General features: G+C 50.7%; 1 protein-coding gene across 1 annotated transcript; it reads right to left on the bottom strand.

Annotated features, from left to right (window-relative positions):
* Positions 1-4,349: 4,349 nt before the first annotated feature.
* Positions 4,350-17,195, bottom strand: ELK1 (ETS transcription factor ELK1). The gene is made up of 6 exons (XM_031445319.2): positions 17,048-17,195; positions 9,423-9,666; positions 6,721-7,170; positions 5,531-6,019; positions 4,728-4,829; positions 4,350-4,644 (listed from the first exon to the last, which is right to left on the bottom strand). Exons 2-6 carry the CDS (start codon positions 9,630-9,632, stop codon positions 4,546-4,548), a joined length of 1,350 nt encoding a protein of 449 aa, XP_031301179.1. The 5' UTR covers positions 9,633-9,666; positions 17,048-17,195; the 3' UTR covers positions 4,350-4,545.
* Positions 17,196-18,403: the final 1,208 nt, after the last annotated feature.

Here is an 18,403-nt window from a genome sequence, read left to right as displayed (position 1 = left end):
GACCACACTTTAAGAGCCATCATTCTAGTCCCTGAATGTATGTATGTAGAAAAACTATTCTACATAATCCTTATTCTCCCGTTAATAATTCATTTGCATCCAGCCCATTTTTCATGTAGGTAGCGCTCCACAGACCTACTGTCTTTCTTTTTAAAAAATAAACCCTAAAAACAAACAAACAAACAAACCCTAACGAGTGAAACTCCAGAGCCTGCTTTAAAAACAGGAATCTTTTTAATTAACATAAAAGAGTCAGAATGTTAGGAAGGCAACGTCTCACCTCCCCTGCGTCCATGGGGGAATACCATTCTGCGAGTTCAAACAAGGTAGAAGGATTTGATTTGGTCAGGTGTTAAAACGGAACTTTCACAAGAATGTTGGTCTTGTTTTATGGGTGACAAGGTGTGTTGACATTTGTATCCATTACAGATGTACTGCTTCCTGATAATACAAGCCTGTCTTTGAAAGCGTGCTTTGAACAAAGGGGTCTTGTTAAGACTCGAAGACTTCAGACATCAGCGCTGTTATCCTACGAGAACAAACTCCCCACAAGAAACCTGTAATTCTGGTTGGCCGCTTTATCTAACCACCTGTTGCCCTGGTAATAATGTTATAATCAATATTTCCTTTGTTCCTAAACTGTATACATACTTACAGGAGTCCCCAGAAAGAGGACTGTTGCCACTTGCATCTTCGCCTACACATTTTGGGCAATAAAATGACTACAGATTTCTTATATAAACAGAGACTGAGTCTTATCTCATGTAATTATTGCAACACCACCTGATATGATGTATTCGTTTCTTGTCCGTTGTCCTCACTGAAACACCAGCTCCATAAAAGCAGGGATTTGTGTCTAGTTTGTTAACCGCTGTGTCTGCAGGGCCTGGACCGGCACCAGCAAACAGTAGGTGCTCAATAAATGCCTGCTGAATGGAGGAAGAAAAAAATGCAATAAACAAAGCTGCAGAGATCCTGCTAAGTGCTAAGAGGAATAATCTAGATTGGATTGGAGGTAAAAATGTGGGCCTCACGGAGGGAGCAGTAGTTTCCAGGGCTGGGACTGGGCCAGACCACCTGGAGAGGGCGCGGCTCCTGAGAAGAGGGAAGGGAAGCCCCTGGCCAATCTCCGGGGAACTCCAGCATTTCAAGTTTTGGAGAACTGGGAGAAGAGAGCCCGGGGCCCGAGGAGGAAAGGGATTGACAGAAGAGAGCTCTTCCCTTGGCCTGGCACATTCCATGCACCATTTCTCATTCACTGCCTCATTCAGTCTCAGTCATCTTTTTCTTCTTCTTTATTTTTGCATACTTACACACACAGTTCTGGATTTACAGCCTCTACTATGGTCTCTTACCCACAAGCTCATACATCCTCGAACATTTGGCTTCTTGGACATCCCCTCGGCCGCTTGCTTGGGGAGTCATTTTCTATCACTGATTCCCAGCCTTACTACAGTCCCCTACAAACAGTTTCACACGCACAGTCACATGTTCTAGTCTGTCTCGTTCAGCCAGGACCACATTTGCTCGCACCACTGTTTCACATACACATGCAGTCACACCTTTTGGTAAGATGTTTCACCCACTAACCCAGGTAGTCGATTTCTCTCACACACAAATAGTCAGTGATGGTCTCTCTGGAAGTTTCTTGTGCACACACAGAAACTCACTCTCCCACCTCCTCATGCTCCAGCCAATCTTGCACACCCACAGCCCCCGATAATGGCTGAGCTTCACTCGCACACACAATCCCGCAGTGGCTCAGATGCCATCTTACTCACCTGGTCTCGTGTTTCTTCTCAAGCAGCATCCAACCTACCCAGTCCTGGATTTACAGCCTTTGATAAGGTCTCTTGAAGAGTTTTACACATACCCACATGGTTTCTCAGGCACTGTCTCAGTCTCCCATTCAGTGTCATAGTCACTTGCCCTTGGTCAGCCTTTGACATCTGTGGTTACTCATTCACCACCGCTCCCAGGCTCTCAACTGGTCTCACACACACACACACAGCCTCTCACGGCCCATCTTAAGGGTTCACAACATCACTGGATGCATCCAGCCAGCGTGTCGTGTATACTCAACCACAATGACAGCCTCGCTGGTTTCCTGCATGTGCTGATTGCATGGTCTTTCGGGGTCTCACTCGCTCAAGTTTCATTTTCTGTTTTTCAGCCCCATGTAGTCTCCAGTTTGCAGCCTCTCATGAACTGTTTCCCAGACCCCCCACGCTCACACACTGCTCGGTCATCAGTTTGCTCTCACGTGGTGCTGACTTCATTCTTTTCACTCCTCGCCTCTCACTCACAGTTATGTGGTCTCTCACATGGTTTCGGACAATCTCACCATTATTTTCTCTCACGCTGAACCTGGGCACCAGACTGGAGTAGTAACTGCAAATCACTCTGCCACTAGGCTCAGGTACACACACACACACAATTACAGCTTCTCACACTCTCCCAGTTCCAGCCACTTTTTCTCAGTTTCTCACAGTCTTTGTCAGCTTCGCGTGAACAGTTTTCATACACCCAATCACGTATTCTGGTATCTTCAGTCTCAGGCACCCATCTGGCCTCCTGGCCCTTTTTTTCTCACACAATCAATGTCTCATATGTACGCTCCCATGATATTAGCTGATACGACAGCCTTGTGTGAACCATTTTGGACACAACCTGTCTCCCAAACACTGAGTCATCTGCTTACATACGGTGCCGTTTCGCACCTCCGCACAGTCCCTGACAGTCTCGACCACACTTTCGTGCCCATGCAGGCTCTCAAACATTGTTTTGGTTCCTCAGTCTGTCTCGCTCACCATCAGCCTGTCAAACAGTGAGTGATGTGCAGTCCCCACTTCCTTCTCATAAACACTATTTCACGCACCTGTCACCAGTTTCTGGTACGGTACCTTCATCACTCATTCAGTCTTAACGGTGGTTTTCTGCCACCCAGCCGCAATTTCTCACATAGACAGTGTCAAGTTTGTGGTTACAACTTTCACTCTCTCGACACAGACGCATGTTTTCAAGAACATAAACACACCATCACAGCTTTCCATGGTTTTCTCTTTTTCACACCCCTGCTTACCAACCTGTAGTCTCTACTATTGTTTCTGACACATGCCATCTTGCTCTCTCTCACAATCAACCTCACACCCTCACTGCCTTGCACACGAAGCTGTGCCTTGTACCCAATGGCTTCAGGGAAAAAAAAAACGCTAGGAGCCTCCAGCATCACCTTTAAAAATATATATTTACAGGAATAATTCCCCATTCTCTGGGACTCTTAGAAAAAAAAAGATCCATTATTTTTGGGAAGTAAAACAAACAGTGGAGACAGGTGTAGCACCGTCCCCCATATCACCAACCCCCAGTCCCCAGGCCCGGGCTGGGCCGATGCTGACGGAAGGTGAACCCAGGAGTCCTTTGAACCCACTCTTCTCCAGCCTGGAATTCAGATAGGACAAGCTTTATGTCCCTCACTCCTCCCTCCCAACTCCAGGGACACTTAAAGGGTCCTTTGTACCCGCCCGCAGGAAATTGGGGGGCTGGGAGGGAGGGAGCTGAAAATACACGTTTGGTATCAAAAATAAACACTTGGGGGTGGCAGGATGATTCCCCCCTCCAAATCCCTTCCTTCCCACCCACCCCATCTCAGATATAGGAAGAGATGCCTCCCTCTCCCCTATTGAAAAGCCCTGTTTAAAAATAGATTATACTATCAAAATGGCAGGGGGTGGGGGACAGGGAGACCTGGAGTACTGGCTGGAGGGGCCCCCCAGACGGGGACCTCTCCCCCCAAAAAAAACCCTCCATTGGGAGGTAACAGGCAGGACCCCAGGAGTTTGGCAGACACAGGAATGGCTTCTCAGGGGAAGAAGAAAAGGGGCATTCCTCCCTGGCCAAGAAGGTGGTTGAAAAGGATAAGGTGTCTGAGAGAAAGGCTGGGGAGGTGGAAATTCCTATTTCCAAGGGTGTGAGTCTTCCTTGGGCAAGACTCCCAAACCGTTAAATGGCACAAATTCTTCCTGGACCCTTGGGGAGGGCCGGGAATAATAAACTACAGCAAGCTAGCTCTTCTACCCACACCCCAACATGGAGACAGGGCTCCCTCAGCTCCCCAAGGGCAGGCTGAGAAATAAATAAAGAAAGGTCCTTCTCAAGCCAGACCTCGATTGTCTCATCTTGGGGAAAGAATGTGGAGACAGGGGAGATGCCCTCACCAACCCCCCGAAACAGTTGGGCCAAGCTCCTCCCAGTGGCCTTCAAAAAATAAATAAATAAACCGCCCCCCACCACTTGCAGTAGGAGACGTGTAAGGGCGGCCACTGGGGGACTGACCGAGAAGAGAGAAGTTGTATGTTTTTTTTTTTTTTTTTTTTTTTGTGGAAGGGCTATTGAGAGATCCTTCTTCCTAAGAATCCCCACCCGACCACGACCAGAGCACGAGTCTGTCAGCTGAACTATGTTTCTCCTTGAGACGGCTGGCTGGAGAGAAGTTCAGGGCATGGATGGAGTGACCCCAGAAAGGGGTGGTGTTGGTGGTGATAGTCATGGCTTCTGGGGCCCTGGGGAGAGCACCACGGGGGTTGAGAGGCCATCCACGCTGATGGAAGGGATGTGCACCTGGGCGCTGCCACTGGACGGAAACTGGGGACAGAAATGGAGAGGTCATGAATGGGGACCAGGCTGGGGTCTCTCACCTTTTCCGAGATGCGGGGAGCTGATCCTACCTGGAAGGAGAGCTTGGCAGGGCTACGGGGTGCAATGGGACTCAGGGTGCTCCAGAAGTGAATGCTGGGGGGTAGCGAGCTGGGCGTCAGCAGCACCGGGGTCTGTGGGAAAGGGGTGGGCAGAGCTTAAGTGAGCAAGAGGGCAGGTGGGGGGAAACCAGAGGAACTCGGTGCCAGCCCCACCAGATTTCCCACTCATACTTCCAAGGTCATTCCTCAAAAGTGCACAGGCCTAGACCACAGTAACGACTAAGACCATGCCCCTGACAGCTCTCCAACTTTACACAGAGGTCTCCTCCCCTCCTAACTCCTGAGGGCCCACTCCCAGCCTCAGTGGGCAAGACCTTCCGGTGACAAGACCCCATCCACATGCTGTTTTCAAACCTCACCATCCCAGTAGTTCAGGGTCAACTTCCAACTCTTATGTTCCACCTGTATACCTCACAGGAAACCCACTAAGCAAACCCCAGACCAAAAAGCCCCACTCAGGTTCCTCAAGCCATGCTCCTAACCCAGAAACAGTTCCTGCAGAAAACCTCTAGGGCTCTTCAGTTCCTGCCCACAAAACTCCCCAGACCTGCCCTTCTTTTGGGCATCAGATCCTTCAGCATTGCTGACTCGCTCGCCCTGCATCAATTAAGCCCCGTCCTTTGGCACAGCCAATCCCATTCGATTGTCCCTCCCTCCCGCTCACTCAGTGGTAACGGTATTGGCCATCGCAGTTAGTCTAACTCCTCCCTCTCCCGCCCCGCGCCAATCCCAGTCGTCCCAGGTGCCAGCCCCGCCCCTTTGCAGGCTCTCACCAATGTGTGCGTAGGTAGCAGGGAAGGCGTCAGCGCTGGGCCTGGCGCCTGCAGACCCGAGCCAGTTCCTGATCCTGGAGTCCGTTCGGGTCCCGGCCCACCCAGCAGGCTTGGGCTGAGTGGAAGCTCCAGGTCCCGGGGCTTCCGGCCCTTCTGAGGCTGGGCGATCTCCGTGCTGGAAGCTGTGGAAGCCGCAAGGCCACCCACCTGCGCCGCGGTTTCCATAACCACTGCGGGTAGCCGGGCTGGCACGCCCTCTGCAGGGGGGACTTCGGGCTCCGACTTGGGCTCAAAGGGCTCGGCCTTGGGCTCAAAGGGCTCGGCCTTGACGGCTTCCAGCACAAACCCCGCCTCCCTACTGGCTGCAGCCTCTAACTCTTCCTTAGGCTCTTCCACTTTCACTTCTGGGGGCAGTGGCCGGCCCAACCCAGGCTCCATATTTGGCTCTTCGGATTTAAGGTTTGGGGCCTCGGGCGGGGTCAGGATGACCTGGGAGAGGAATGAGTGCAGAGGGGGTGTGTAAGGATTGCTGGGGTAGTGAAGCCAATTATTTCCCTTGGAAAGCAGGACTTGGTAGTGGGGGCAGGTCCTCTAACAGGACGTGGACGTTGCCAAGGAAGTGGGGGTTCTTCTGGAGTAGGTCCTTATATCTGGGGGCAGGGGACCTGGGGTGAGACACCTGATGGCTGCAGGGCTGCCTTTAGGGGCGGGACTCCAGGGGACACTGCCCTGACTCATGAAAGCCGTGGTCTCAAACATCTGCTTTATGGATCAGAAGCAGGTGCCTCATCTGGAAACTAGTTAAAAATGCAAACTCTCAGGCCCACCCCCAGACCCACCTAATCAGAAACTCTAGGGGTGGCCCCCAGCAATCTATGGTTTCAAAAGCCCTCCAGGTGATTTCTGATGAGTGCTAACTGTGTGAGAACCAGTGCATTAACCAAATACATTCAGGGTACCTACTACATGTCCGGTGCACTGCTAACTGTAGTGCACTTAATTTCCCCCTTCCTTCCCAGGTTTTGCATAGCTTTCCTCCCCATCCCTTTCTCCAAGGGGACTTCTGTGTCCCTCCTTCCACAATATCTCCTTCAATAGGACGTTTATGTCCCTTCTCCTCCCAGCCCCCCTCCCCCATTTGGGAATTGGGCATCCCTCCTCCTACTGAATTTCCACATGCCAGTCCTTACCTGCAGAGGCAGGCCGGCCTCCTCAGCCTCCAGGCAGGCCTCCAAGGGGCTTGGACTGGTGCTCCTGCTCCCTGAGGGGGGCACTGCTGCTCCTGCAGGGGCGGTGTTGGGGAGCACAGAGGCAGGCCGAGGATGAGATGGTGGCGGTGGCTGCGGCTGCAGGGACTGGATGGTGAAGGTGGAATAGAGGCCTGAGCGCATGTACTCGTTCCGGCTGCTGCGCGCCAAGCCGCCTGGGCCCGCTGTTCCTGCACCCTTGGGTTGGCCTGGCTTCCCGGAAGCAGCGTCCCCGGGGAGAGTGTGGACAGCTGCAGGGCCCGCATTTGTCACGGTGGAGGTGAGCGACACCTCAGGCTGGGGTGGGCAGTCCTCAGTGGAGCACCCCGCGACCTCGGGGTAGGACACAAACTTGTAGACGAACTTCTGGCCGCTCACTTTGCGGATGATGTTCTGAGAAGGGGGAAACAGGATAAAGCGTCTTAGGAGATAGGGCCAGGGAGGGTGTGGATGCTGAGGGGGTGAAGAGGGGTGTCTCCCAGTGTCTTTCTTTCCCTGTGCCCCTTTCCTGTCCTCTTACATATGCACTGTTCCACCTCAGTGTCCGCCTCCCCACAGGCTCCCCTCTCCCGGCTTGTTTCACATCTCACCCCATCTCCCAACTTGGGGGCTCCACCCTTCTCCTCCACTTTCTCCCCGTCTTCCCCACCCCGATCCTCCTCTCTGTATTCTCCCCCAGCTTCTCCCTCTTCTCTGTTCTCCCCTCCACGTCTCCCTCTGTCACTCTCTCTTCATCCCCATCTGTCCCATTCTCCCACCCCACACAGCCACACCCACTGGCTCCTCTCCACACTGGGGCCTGCCTAGGGCAGTAGATGCGGGAGCAGGCTTTCCTCCTGGCTCCAGGAACCAGGGGTGTCTGTGGGCTCACAGGGCCAGGCCTTGGGGGTGGCTGCTGGGACCCAGTTTTGGAGTCTAGCTAATGCAGTAAGACAGGAAAATGAAGTCATCGCTCTAAGTATTGGAAGAGACTAAAGGAATGTAGAAGACTGGGGGGATGAATTCTTAATAAGTATGAATTATTAGAGGATTATTTAAAGCTGGTGACACAGACGTGGGACAGGGCAAGGTCACCAGGGAGGACAGGATGCAGAGCCTCATTCTTAATACTGCTGTGGAGGTTTACACTAAGGCAGTTAGAAACTGAAACAACTGAGAGCACCTAGCAAGAACATTAAAATACTGTAATAAATATTGGGGGAGTCTCAAGCTGGCTTGGGCGGGTCACAGAGCATGTTTGGGGTATTGCAGGATAGTCTGAGGGTCTCAGGGATGTTCCAGTGGCCTCAGAGCACAGAGTGAGGCAGCCTCATTATTAATGCTGTTTTGACAGTTTGTGCTAAAAGATTAAAATATAAAAATGGAATAAGTGCTATAAATGATTAAGGGTGTGCAGCACAGGTCCAGGGCTGTTCTGGGGAACAAGAGGCATCTGGGAGGGGGGGCACTAGGGCACCCTGGAGACATCTAAATGGTGGTCACATATGTCACAGGGTGGGTTTGTGTTTCTCCGAAAAGGACTGAAAAGGGATATTCATTAATATTGTTTTGGAAGTTTCAGTGAGGGGTGAGAGGAGGTGGGGGGACTGGATGCAGGCAGCCAAAAGGTACATACTACCAGTTATAAAATAAATAAATACTAGGGATGTAATGTACAACATGAAATACAACGAACACTGCGGATATGAAAGTTGTTAAGAGAGGAAATCCTAAGTTGTCATCCCAAGGAAAGAATTTTTTTGTTCCTTTTTCTTTTATTTTGTATCTCTACGAGATGATGAATGCTCACCAATTATAGCTCAACAGAACTGGAAGAAGAAAAACAGTGTTTTGGGAGTTTCAGGTAAAGAAATAAGGACATGAAATAACTGGTATAAACATGGGGGTGGATATCTTGCACTGGTTTGGGAGTCTGAGAGGATACGATGAGGAAAATGTACAATTTTAACTCCAGGAACAAGAAGACACAATAAAATAATTGATATAAATGTTGGAGTGGACCAGGGTTGCTCTGTGAATAGAAGAGGATGTGGTGTGGAGGGGGCATTATACCCGTTGTTTTAGAGATGTTAGCTAATGGAATAAGAGATGAAAAGAATTGATAAAAGCGTTGAGGGTCCTGGAGGATCAGGTAAGGAAATGTTAGCGTAACACTGTCACGGAGGTTTTGATTCTAAGAACAAGGATATCCTGGAATTCTTATTCTGGGATAAGAGCAGATTATGAAATAACTGCGGGGAGCCCAGGACTGGTCCAGGACGAGGAAGAGTCATTATTAATACTGCTTTCAAAAGTTCTGGCCAGAGGAATGAGGCGAGAAAATGAAATGGTGTGCGGGGGCATGGTGGGACAGCAGGACGCTGGGGCGCTCAGAGAGTGGAGTGAGTAGGGGTCAGCGTTAATGCTGCTATGAAGGTTTTAGCCAAAGCTAAAATAAAATACAAGAAAATAAAATAACTGCTAAATGGCTGGGAGTCCCAACATTGGTTTGAGAGTACCCGAGGATGGGGCACGAGGTGGTAAATTTTAACACTGTTTTCAAAGCTAGAGCTGTATCAATTAAGACAAGAAGATAAAATAACTGATATAACTGTGTGCGTGTGGAGTGGGGAGGCGGTTCCCAGCCCGGGTCTCAGACACCTTACCTTGTCATAGTAGTACCGCAAGGCCCGGCTGAGCTTGTCATAGTTCATGTTGGTCTTATTCTTACGGAGCCCCCACAGCCGGGCCACCTCCTCGGCATCCACCAGCTTGAACTCACCGCCATCCCGTGAGGTCCAGGAGATGATGTGGCCGTTGCCTTGCTCTCTCAGCAGCTGCAGCAGAAACTGCCACAGCGTCACAGAAGGGTCCATCGCTGGGGGAGCGCTCACGCCATCCCAGGGGTACCTGGAAGGCAGACAGCTCGGAGTTGAGAGGCTGTGGATACAGGAAGGGGGAGAGGTCGGCAGGAGGAGGATTCCTTTCTTGCCTCCATGTGTTCTCAGCTCCCACCATCATTCCCTGAACACCCTCAGACTAAATTCTAAGCTCCTCAGTCTGGCTTTGGATGACCCCTGCAATGGGATAAGACTTTTGGAGATGCTAGGATACTGTGAATATATTCTGCCTGTAAGACAAGTGTGAACCTCTGGGGGCCAGAGGGCAGACTGTGTTAGGCAGAATAATGCCCCCCTGCACCCAAGATGTCCACATCCTAATTTCTGGAACCTGTGAGTATATTCTGTTACCTGGCAAAAGGAACTTTGCAAATGAATTTAAAGTCATGCATCTTAAGCTGGAGAGATTATTTAGGTGAGCTCAATCTAATCACAAGAACTTTTTTGGGGGGGGATTACAATGTGTCCTTGCTGCTTATTTATTTTATACGTAGCAGTTTGTGTCTCTTAATGAACTCTTCATAAAAGCAGAAGGAGGCAGAAAGGTAGATCAGAGACATGTGATGGCAGAAGAGGCAGAAGGGCTTCAAAGCATGAGAGGGACTTGACCTGCCATTACTGGCTTTGAAAATGGAAGAAGGGAGCTCTAAGCCCTGAAATGTAGTGGCCTCTTAAAGCTGGCAGTGGCTCTTAGCTGACAGCCAGTAAGGAAACCGGGCTCTTAATTCCACAACCCCGAGGAACTGAATTCTGCCAGCAACCTAAATGAGCAGGAAATGGATCATCCCTGGAGCTTCCAGAAAGGAATGCAGCCCTGCTGACATCTGCATTTTAGCCTGGTAAGACCTGTGCTGGCCTTCTGACCTCCAGAACTCAAAGATAATCATTTCTGTTGTTTTAAGCAGTTAAAAAAAGTTTGCGATAATTTGTTACCGTGCGAATAGGAAGCCGGTATGATGCCTCTCACCTGAACATTTTCATTTGCATTTTCTACCACATCAAATGTCAACTTTTCCAGTGTTGGTGGTGGTGGGGTTCCTCCTGCCAGCTCCTTGAAAAGGCTGTTCACTCCATGTTAGGTTCCCTTCCCCTGCCTGGAAATCATCTTCATCGTTCAAATCCCAGCCACAAAGGGCCTTGCCTCTATGAAAATTCCTGAAACTCAGTGTCTGCTCTCCTCTGTCTCCCTACCCCGCACTCCTCTGAGCTGTTCCTGTCTCTCTGTGTTCTCCTTCTTGAAAACAGCAATAATTAACACTTATTGAGCGCTAAATACGTGCGGTGTACCAATCAGAGGCAACATGGTCTCCTGGACGATCATCTAGAGCCAGACTGCCAGGGCTGGAATACTGGTTCTGCTGCTTATTAGCAGTGCGAACCCGGGCATGTTCTTTAACCTCGCTGTGCCTCAATGTTCCCACCTGTAAAATGGGGATAATAATATTACCACCTAGTTCATAGGGTTATTGGACAGATGAAATACACTATGCCTCGGGTATGATAAGCTCTTACGAAATACTAGTTTCTGATTTGTTCCTAAATCCTTATCTGCTACTCTGAAACCTGATTCGGAACAAAATAAGGCTCTTTGTGGTCTTTATTGATCTTCACTGAGTGTGACTGTTCATACATCTGGCTGCAGACATCTGAATGTGGCTGACGGCAGAGCCCACTCAGGGTGTTATGTAACATCCTGTGTACGTCCCTTCTTACCTTTCTAAAATCTGAGAAATTCACAATTTTGTGAAACACATCTGGCCCCAGGGGTTTTAGATAAGGGCACGCAGCCCTGTACTGCTATTTTGATAGGTATTGACTCATTTCGCTCTCATCACAACTTTGGGAAATAGGCACTCTGATTATCTCTCATTTATAGAGCAGGAAGCGGAGGCACAAAATGTCTACATGACATTTACAGGCCACACGGCTCTGAGTGGCAGGGCCAGGATTTGGACCCAGGCAGTCGAGTTCTAGTTGTCTAAGCTTTTAAACCATCAGATTAAACTGCCCCTCATACTGACTGTGCCCTCAGCATGTCCTGCAGAGAACAGGACCTTCCCTGGCGCCCCCCTCCCCCATAACTCCTCTTTGCTGAGTACAAGATAGAAATAAACACGAGCTTCCTATTCCTCATGGAATGAGCTTTCATCAGTCAACTGTTCACCTGGCTGGGAGTCTTGGGTTAAGGATGAGACTTTCCAAAATCGGAAGGTTTCAGAGAACCTCTCTCTATTATTTATAGCTTGATTCTTCAATCTGTCATGAAATACAATATGAACCTGTTATGTCTGAGCTGTTTTGAAGTGCCTTCAGCAGACACAGTTTTAGGCAATTATGTAAGTCACCAGGCCACCAAGTGTCCAGATTAAGAATCCCATCATAAGAGACCTTGCTGGGTTTTTTGGAAGGCTTGTTTGTTTCAGAGGCACAAAGAGTCCAGTGTGACTCCTGGTGGCAACGACAGGCACTTTTACCAGTTCCTCTTTCAGCTGCAACAGAATCTATCAGTTAAGGTGAAATCTGACGGCTGGCTTCAAGCCTCAGCAGCACACAGGGTCTCCTACTTTGTTTCCTGTCACATCTCCCATGTGACCCCTAGTAAGAGTTCCAGTAATATGCCTTTACTTCTCTGTATTTCGTTCACTTAACGAGCATCTTTTGAGGGCCTACTGTGGGCCAGGTGCTGGGGATACAGCAGTGAATAAAACAGACAAACATTCCTACTCTGGCAGAATTTACAGTTTAGTAGGGAAGACAGACAAGAAACAAGAGAATGATAATATGTCAATGGTGATAAGAGCTCTGGGGGAAAAAAATGAAGCAGGGAAGGAGTTATTTTTGCAAGGGTAGTCAAAGAGGGGGCGGTTAGTCACTGAGGAGGTGATATTTGAGCAAAGGCTTAAGGGAGGTGAAGATGTCAGGTCTGTGATGACCTGGGGGAGCAGACGTCCAGGCAGAGGAAAGAGCCAGGGTGAAAGGCCCTGAGGCAGAGAACCTGGCAGGTCAGAGGAAGAGAAAGGAGGCTGGCTTGGTTGGGGAGAAGGCAGTGAGGGGAAAGGAGGAGGAGGTGAGAACAGGGGGGCAATGGGGAAGGGGAGGGTGTAGCTCAGTGGTAGAGTGCCTGCTTAGCATGCACAAGGTCCCAGGTTCAATCCTTGGTACATCACTAAAAAGAATAAATAAATAAATAAACCTAATTACCACCCTCCCTGCCCCCCAAAAGCTCTCCAGAGGGGCAATGGGAGCCTGACTGAGTGAGGCTTTTTTGAGCCCTTTAAGGGCTTTGATTCTGAGTGAGACAGGGGGACAGGAGCCATGAGGGGGCTGTGAACAGAGGGGTGACAGGCTGTGACTTGGATTTTAATGGGATCCCTGTGTCTGCAGTGAGGAGATGAGGGGGGCTGAAAAGGCTACTGTAATAGTCCACATAAGAGATGGTGGTACTAGCAGCAGGACTGGTGAGAAGTGGCTGAGTTCTGGATAAAATCTGAAGACAGAGCGAATGGGATTTGCTGACAGATAGGATGGGGCAGGTGGAGGGGGGTGAGAGAGGCACTAAAGGTGATTCTAGGTTCCTGGCCTTATCACCTGAGATGGGAGCACTGCGGGAGAGCAGCTTTTGGGGGCAGATCAGGAGGTCAGTATTGGAGATGGTCAGTCTCAGAGGCCTGTGACACACCTACGTGTATGCTACGAAGAGTCATATTAACTTACAAAATAGGAACCAGTCATACCGTCCTTACTGTGGACTGCAAACCATTTTAGTCATTTAACTCCTTCAAACCACCACTATGGGTGGGCATTATTATTGCCCTCTCATTTTTCTAGACGAGGAAACAGAAGCACAGAGAAGTTAAGCAATGCGCCTAACGTCACACAGCTGGAAGCCAGCAGAGCCAGGGTTCAAACCCAGGCAGATTGGCTCTAGGCAGTGATCTGAGCCACCTTACAGCACCAGATCTCTACAGGGAGAAGCAGAAGGGGAGGATCCTAGAGGGTGACAGGATGCTATTTCACACAGGGTGAGCAGGGAGGGCTTCCCTGAGGAAGTGACATCTGAGCAGAGACCTGAAGGAGGAGAGGTCACAAGCCATGCTGACATCTGTGGGAAGGGTGCTTCAAGCCGAGAGAACAGCATTAACAGAGGCTGTGAGGTGGGCCCACGCTTGGCATGCTACATCATGCGTGCCCTGAATCCATCCAGTTCCCACTGCTGAGGATATGTACAGGCTGTTGTTCTCCCTGCCAGGTGTGCTCGTCCCTCTTCCCCGCACACGGTGAACCCTCTATTACACACATCGTCAAGTTCTGGCATCTCCCAGGCAGAATTCATTCTTCCTCTGTGTGAGCCAATGCGCCGAATAACCTGTCTGCTCCTGCAAATCTGTTCTTCTCTCTGGGTCTTCAGCCTCATACTCCTCTGTCCTATTCTAGCTGTGTGACCTTGAGCAAGCTACTCAACCTCTCTGGGTCTGTTTCTGCATCTGGAAAATGGGGGATATAGTTCACTCACAAAGTAAAATATCCTCAGGATATACCTGCTCTCAAAGGCTTTTGAGAGGATTAAATGTCAGTATATGTAAAGGACTTAGAAAAGTTATTTCTGGGGCATGGGAGACACTCAACAAATGTTACTGTTAGCTAGCGTGACACCCTTCTCCCTCCCCTAACCACCCCCCTAACCTTACGTGTCAGCATGGCCTCACCATCTGGCCCCCACCACCTTTCTGACCTTGCCTCCTACCCCTCCCTCCACTAGGCTCCAGCCACACTGGCCTCCTTCACGGTCCTTGAGCATGCCAGGCACAATCCCACCTCAGGGCCTTTGCACCAGCTGCTCCTTCTGCCTGGTACACTCTTCTAGACATTTACAGTTCCCTTCCTGACTTCCTTCAGGCCTCAATTCAAGAGTCACCTTCTAAGTGAGGCCTGCCCTGTGCCTAAGATTTCAACCACCACAATACTGTATTCCCACCTTCCCTACTTCACTTTTCCTCCTTAGCACTTGCAGCACTAACATACTACCTAATTTGACTTATTTATATAGTCTGTCTCCCCCCACTCTTAGCAAAGGTCTGCTCCACAAAGGCAGGCATTTCTGCCTGTTTTATTCCCTCCCGTAGCCCCAGCACCTAGAAGGAGGCCTGGTACTCAGTAGGTGCTCAGTCAGTGTTTGTCGAATGAACAGTCCCGACTAACTCCTCTCTTAACTAGCTGTCATATGCCTTCTCCATCTCCACTGGCCCCCCAGCCCTGATTTGTCTGAAATTATATTTTTTCCCACTCATTTGTGCGATAAATTCTTACTGAGTATCTATTACGTACTAGGTATATTTTTAGGTGCTGGAGACCCAGCAGTGAATAAGCAGACAAAAACCGTAAGCCCTCGTGGGACTCCCATTCTAATGCGGAAAGAGAATCTATATGATGAACACGATGAACTGGTAAGCAACACAGTGGGTCTGATGGTGATAAAGGCCAGAGGCACAAATAAAGCAGAGAAGGGGCAGAGTCCTGCTGGGTGTGCAGGTTCAGATGGTCAGGGACAGGTTGACATTTGAAAGGAACCATGCAGAGAAGCGGGTGTTCTGGGCAGAAAAATAGCCAACGCAAAGGCCCTGAGGCTGGATCATACCTGGTGCATTTAAGGTAAGTGAGGAGGTCAGCATGGCTGGAACAGAGTTGGGGGCGGGTAGGAGGTAAGGCCGGAGAGATTACTTGTTTTATGAACTCGCAGGTATTCTTTATTTAAACTGGAGTGATTTGAGCTCTGATTCCCCCATTTGACACACGAGGAAACCGGTGCAGAGGGAAAGTGGTTAAATCACTAAGGTCACAGGGCTGCTGAGATGAGGGGGGATGGAGGGGTACTGTGGAATGGAGACAGCTCTGCTGGCAGAAGGAACAGCAAAAACAAAAGCTTGGCAATGGGAACTCATTTGGTATTTAAGGAGTGGGGCCTCAAGTGGGGTGGGATGAAGTGAGAGAGGAAAGCCTCAAAAATTATCCTAGGTTCTGAGGGGCAACCTCACCTGGTACTTCCTGGGTCACCTTTGAGTAAGGTATTCGACCTCCCTATGCCAGACTTTCCTCAGTGCCTAGCTCACAGGGTTGTGGTGTGGATGAAATAAGCTCATCAACATATAGCATCTTGCCTGGTACACAGTAGGTGCTCAATAAGTGTTGGCTCCTAGGGCATTGTCACTACCACTAATGTGTTCATTTAGTGGAGTGAGGCAGGATGTCTTAGTGGTTAACAGTGTGCATGGGGGGGGGGTGTTCCAGAGTGAAAAAGACCTGGGTTCAACAAGCACACAGGCTGAGCCACTATTGAGGAGGGAGGGGAGCAGGGAAGGCCACAGACTGATCCACCACAAGGAAAGGAGGGGGGAAATAAAAGCACACAGGCTGACCCTCCTGGAGGGATTAGAAAGCACTGATCTCATAGGAGAGGATACTGGAGAGGTGTGAATGCCAGCACATGGGTAGCAGGAAGGCCAATGAACAGAGCCACTGCAAAGGTGGGAGTGGGGGTGTGTGTGTAAAGGCTCATTTTACTTACTAGGGGCAAGGAGAGCAGAAAAGCACACTGACTTCACAATAGTGGAGGGGAGAAAAGCCATCACACAGATTGCTAAAAAGGAGAGGGGACAAGGCCACGGAAGAGGCTACTGAAAATGGGGAGATAGAAAGCACTAAACTGATCCACTATTAAAAAAGGAAGGGAGAAGCCCAAGGACTGGAGTGACAGTCTACAAAAAAGGGAGAATAGGGCAATCATCTGATAAATAGGGGGACGTGAATACAAGCACGTAGACTGATCCACTGTAAAATGATGTGTGTTTGTGTGTGTGTGTGTGTGTGACATAGCCATGGACTGAAGCATTGGGGAATTGAAGGCAGGAATACAAATTCACAGATTAACTCACTGTAAAGGTGGGGGTTACAATGCCACGGATTGACTCACTACAAGGAACAGGAGGGGTGATAAAACAAGGCCACAGACGGGGCCCCTGAAAGTTGAGGACAGAAATACAAACACTCAGATGCACCTACTGTCAAGGAGTTGGACATTGTCAGAGACTGGTTCCCTGTAACCGGGGGTAGAGGGGAAGACCACGGACAAGTCTACTGTAAGGTGGGGTGGGGAGAAATATTAGCACGCAGACCGATCCATTATAAAACAGGAAGGGGGGTTAGGCCACAGTCAGATCCACTACAAGGGGCCAAGAGAGGGGACAATGCCACAAGCAGGTCCACTAGCCGTGGTGGTGGCGGTGGGGAGTTGAACACCAGCAGGCCACGGGCCAAGCCACATCCCCCCGCGCGGGGGCGGGAAGGATACGTGGGGTCACGGACCAGGCCCTCCACCCTCCAGGCCCCGGGCTCACCTGTGCGTAGCGCAGCGGCGGTGTTAGCAGCTCCGGGGGGCGGGGGCTCCATGCGCGGCCCCACCGCCCCCCAGGCCCGGGCTCCGAGGCGGCGGCGGCGGCGGCGGCGGCGGCGGCGGCGGTGGCAGCACCTAGAAGCCGCCCCTGCCTTTCCCCACCGCTCACGTGGGCCCGTGAAGGAGGAGCCGAGCGTTCCGCTGCTCGCTGATTGGCCAAAGCGCCAGGGTTCGACCGCGCGTCTTCCAGGGTTGGGGAGGCGGGCCCTGCCCCACAGAGCTATGCTGTGATTGGCCCGAGGGAGACTGATGGAACGCAGATGGCCGTCTAGGTTCCGAGGGGACGTGCTCGGCCCCGCCGGTGCTCCACGTTGATTGGCTCCAGACAGACAGATAGATTGACAAGGTTCTGGGGGCGCCTGCCTCGCACTGATTGGCCTATATGGGCTTGATGGAAGACAGCCAACCTCCGAGGATAGGGGTGGTTAGACCCTAATTTGTGCTGATTGGCGGGCGAGGGACTCCCAGACAGCTGCCAGAATACCAACCGGGCGGTGCTGCTCTCCACGCAGCTCAGCGGAAGCAGGACTTGTATAGAAGTACACAGGCGTAGCAGCCTGCAGGGAGGTGGTCTGGCCAGGGTTCTGCGTAGGCGGGCAGTGTAACTCTGTAGTGATTGGCTAGAAAAGACTAATTTAGAACGGAGCAGAGAGGTAGGTGGGCCGGACAGCTGCCAGACAGGCGAAGGAGTGTTGAGTGACGGAAACTAGATGCCTACGAGGGCAGGGTCGAGCTGCAGCCAGTTATAAAGGGGTGGAACCTGGCTCTGCATCGTTTGGCGGAAGCTGGACTCAACCTAGAATAGGGGCCGGACCAGGGAGGGCGGGACCAGCCCTGCGCCCATTGGTGGAAGCTGGAACTATTTAGAAGCTGGGGCAAGGCCAAGGTTTGGCCTAGACGGGCGTGGGTGTAATTTAAGGTACCTGAGGGACGACTGGGGTGTGGGAGAGGGGTAAACCTTAGGGCCAGGAGTGAAAGGCTGATTGCCTTGGGGAACAAACCTCCACCCTGAATCGGCCCATTCTCTTTGGTAATTCAAAGTAGTGTACAGTTAAAGAAATTAAAGGAAGGGTCAGTGGGGGCCCAGGTTGCCAAGGTGACGGTAGAGTGGGCAGAGCAGAAAGTCAAGTGGCAAATTCTGCCAGGAAACAGGCTGGAGGCGGGACTTCAGTGGTGCTTTAAAGGTTCCACACAGACTGGATTTCTGGGCCTCTTAGTAACTTCGTGCTTTAGAAACCTTTAGAAACCGGGCACTTCAGCAAACAGGAGGAGTTAAGAGGGGAAAGAAGGGTCACGTGAC

The sequence above is a fragment of the Camelus dromedarius genome, chromosome X (assembly GCF_036321535.1).
Source record: "Camelus dromedarius isolate mCamDro1 chromosome X, mCamDro1.pat, whole genome shotgun sequence".
In the NCBI taxonomy this organism is placed as follows: domain Eukaryota; kingdom Metazoa; phylum Chordata; class Mammalia; order Artiodactyla; family Camelidae; genus Camelus; species Camelus dromedarius.
This window is presented reverse-complemented; position numbering and strand designations above follow the sequence as displayed.

What these genes read in the sequence shown, in the direction of transcription:
- ELK1 (XM_031445319.2), bottom strand. Translation starts at nt 9,632, where the DNA reads ATGGACCCTTCTGTGACGCTGTGGCAGTTTCTGCTGCAGCTGCTGAGA. An exon ending in TGCGGTACTACTATGACAAG is followed by an intron (nt 7,171 to 9,422) that starts GTAAGGTGTCTG and finishes CCCCCTTCTCAG; the next exon opens with AACATCATCCGCAAAGTGAG. An exon ending in CTGCCAAGCTCTCCTTCCAG is followed by an intron (nt 4,645 to 4,727) that starts GTAGGATCAGCT and finishes TTCTGTCCCCAG; the next exon opens with TTTCCGTCCAGTGGCAGCGC.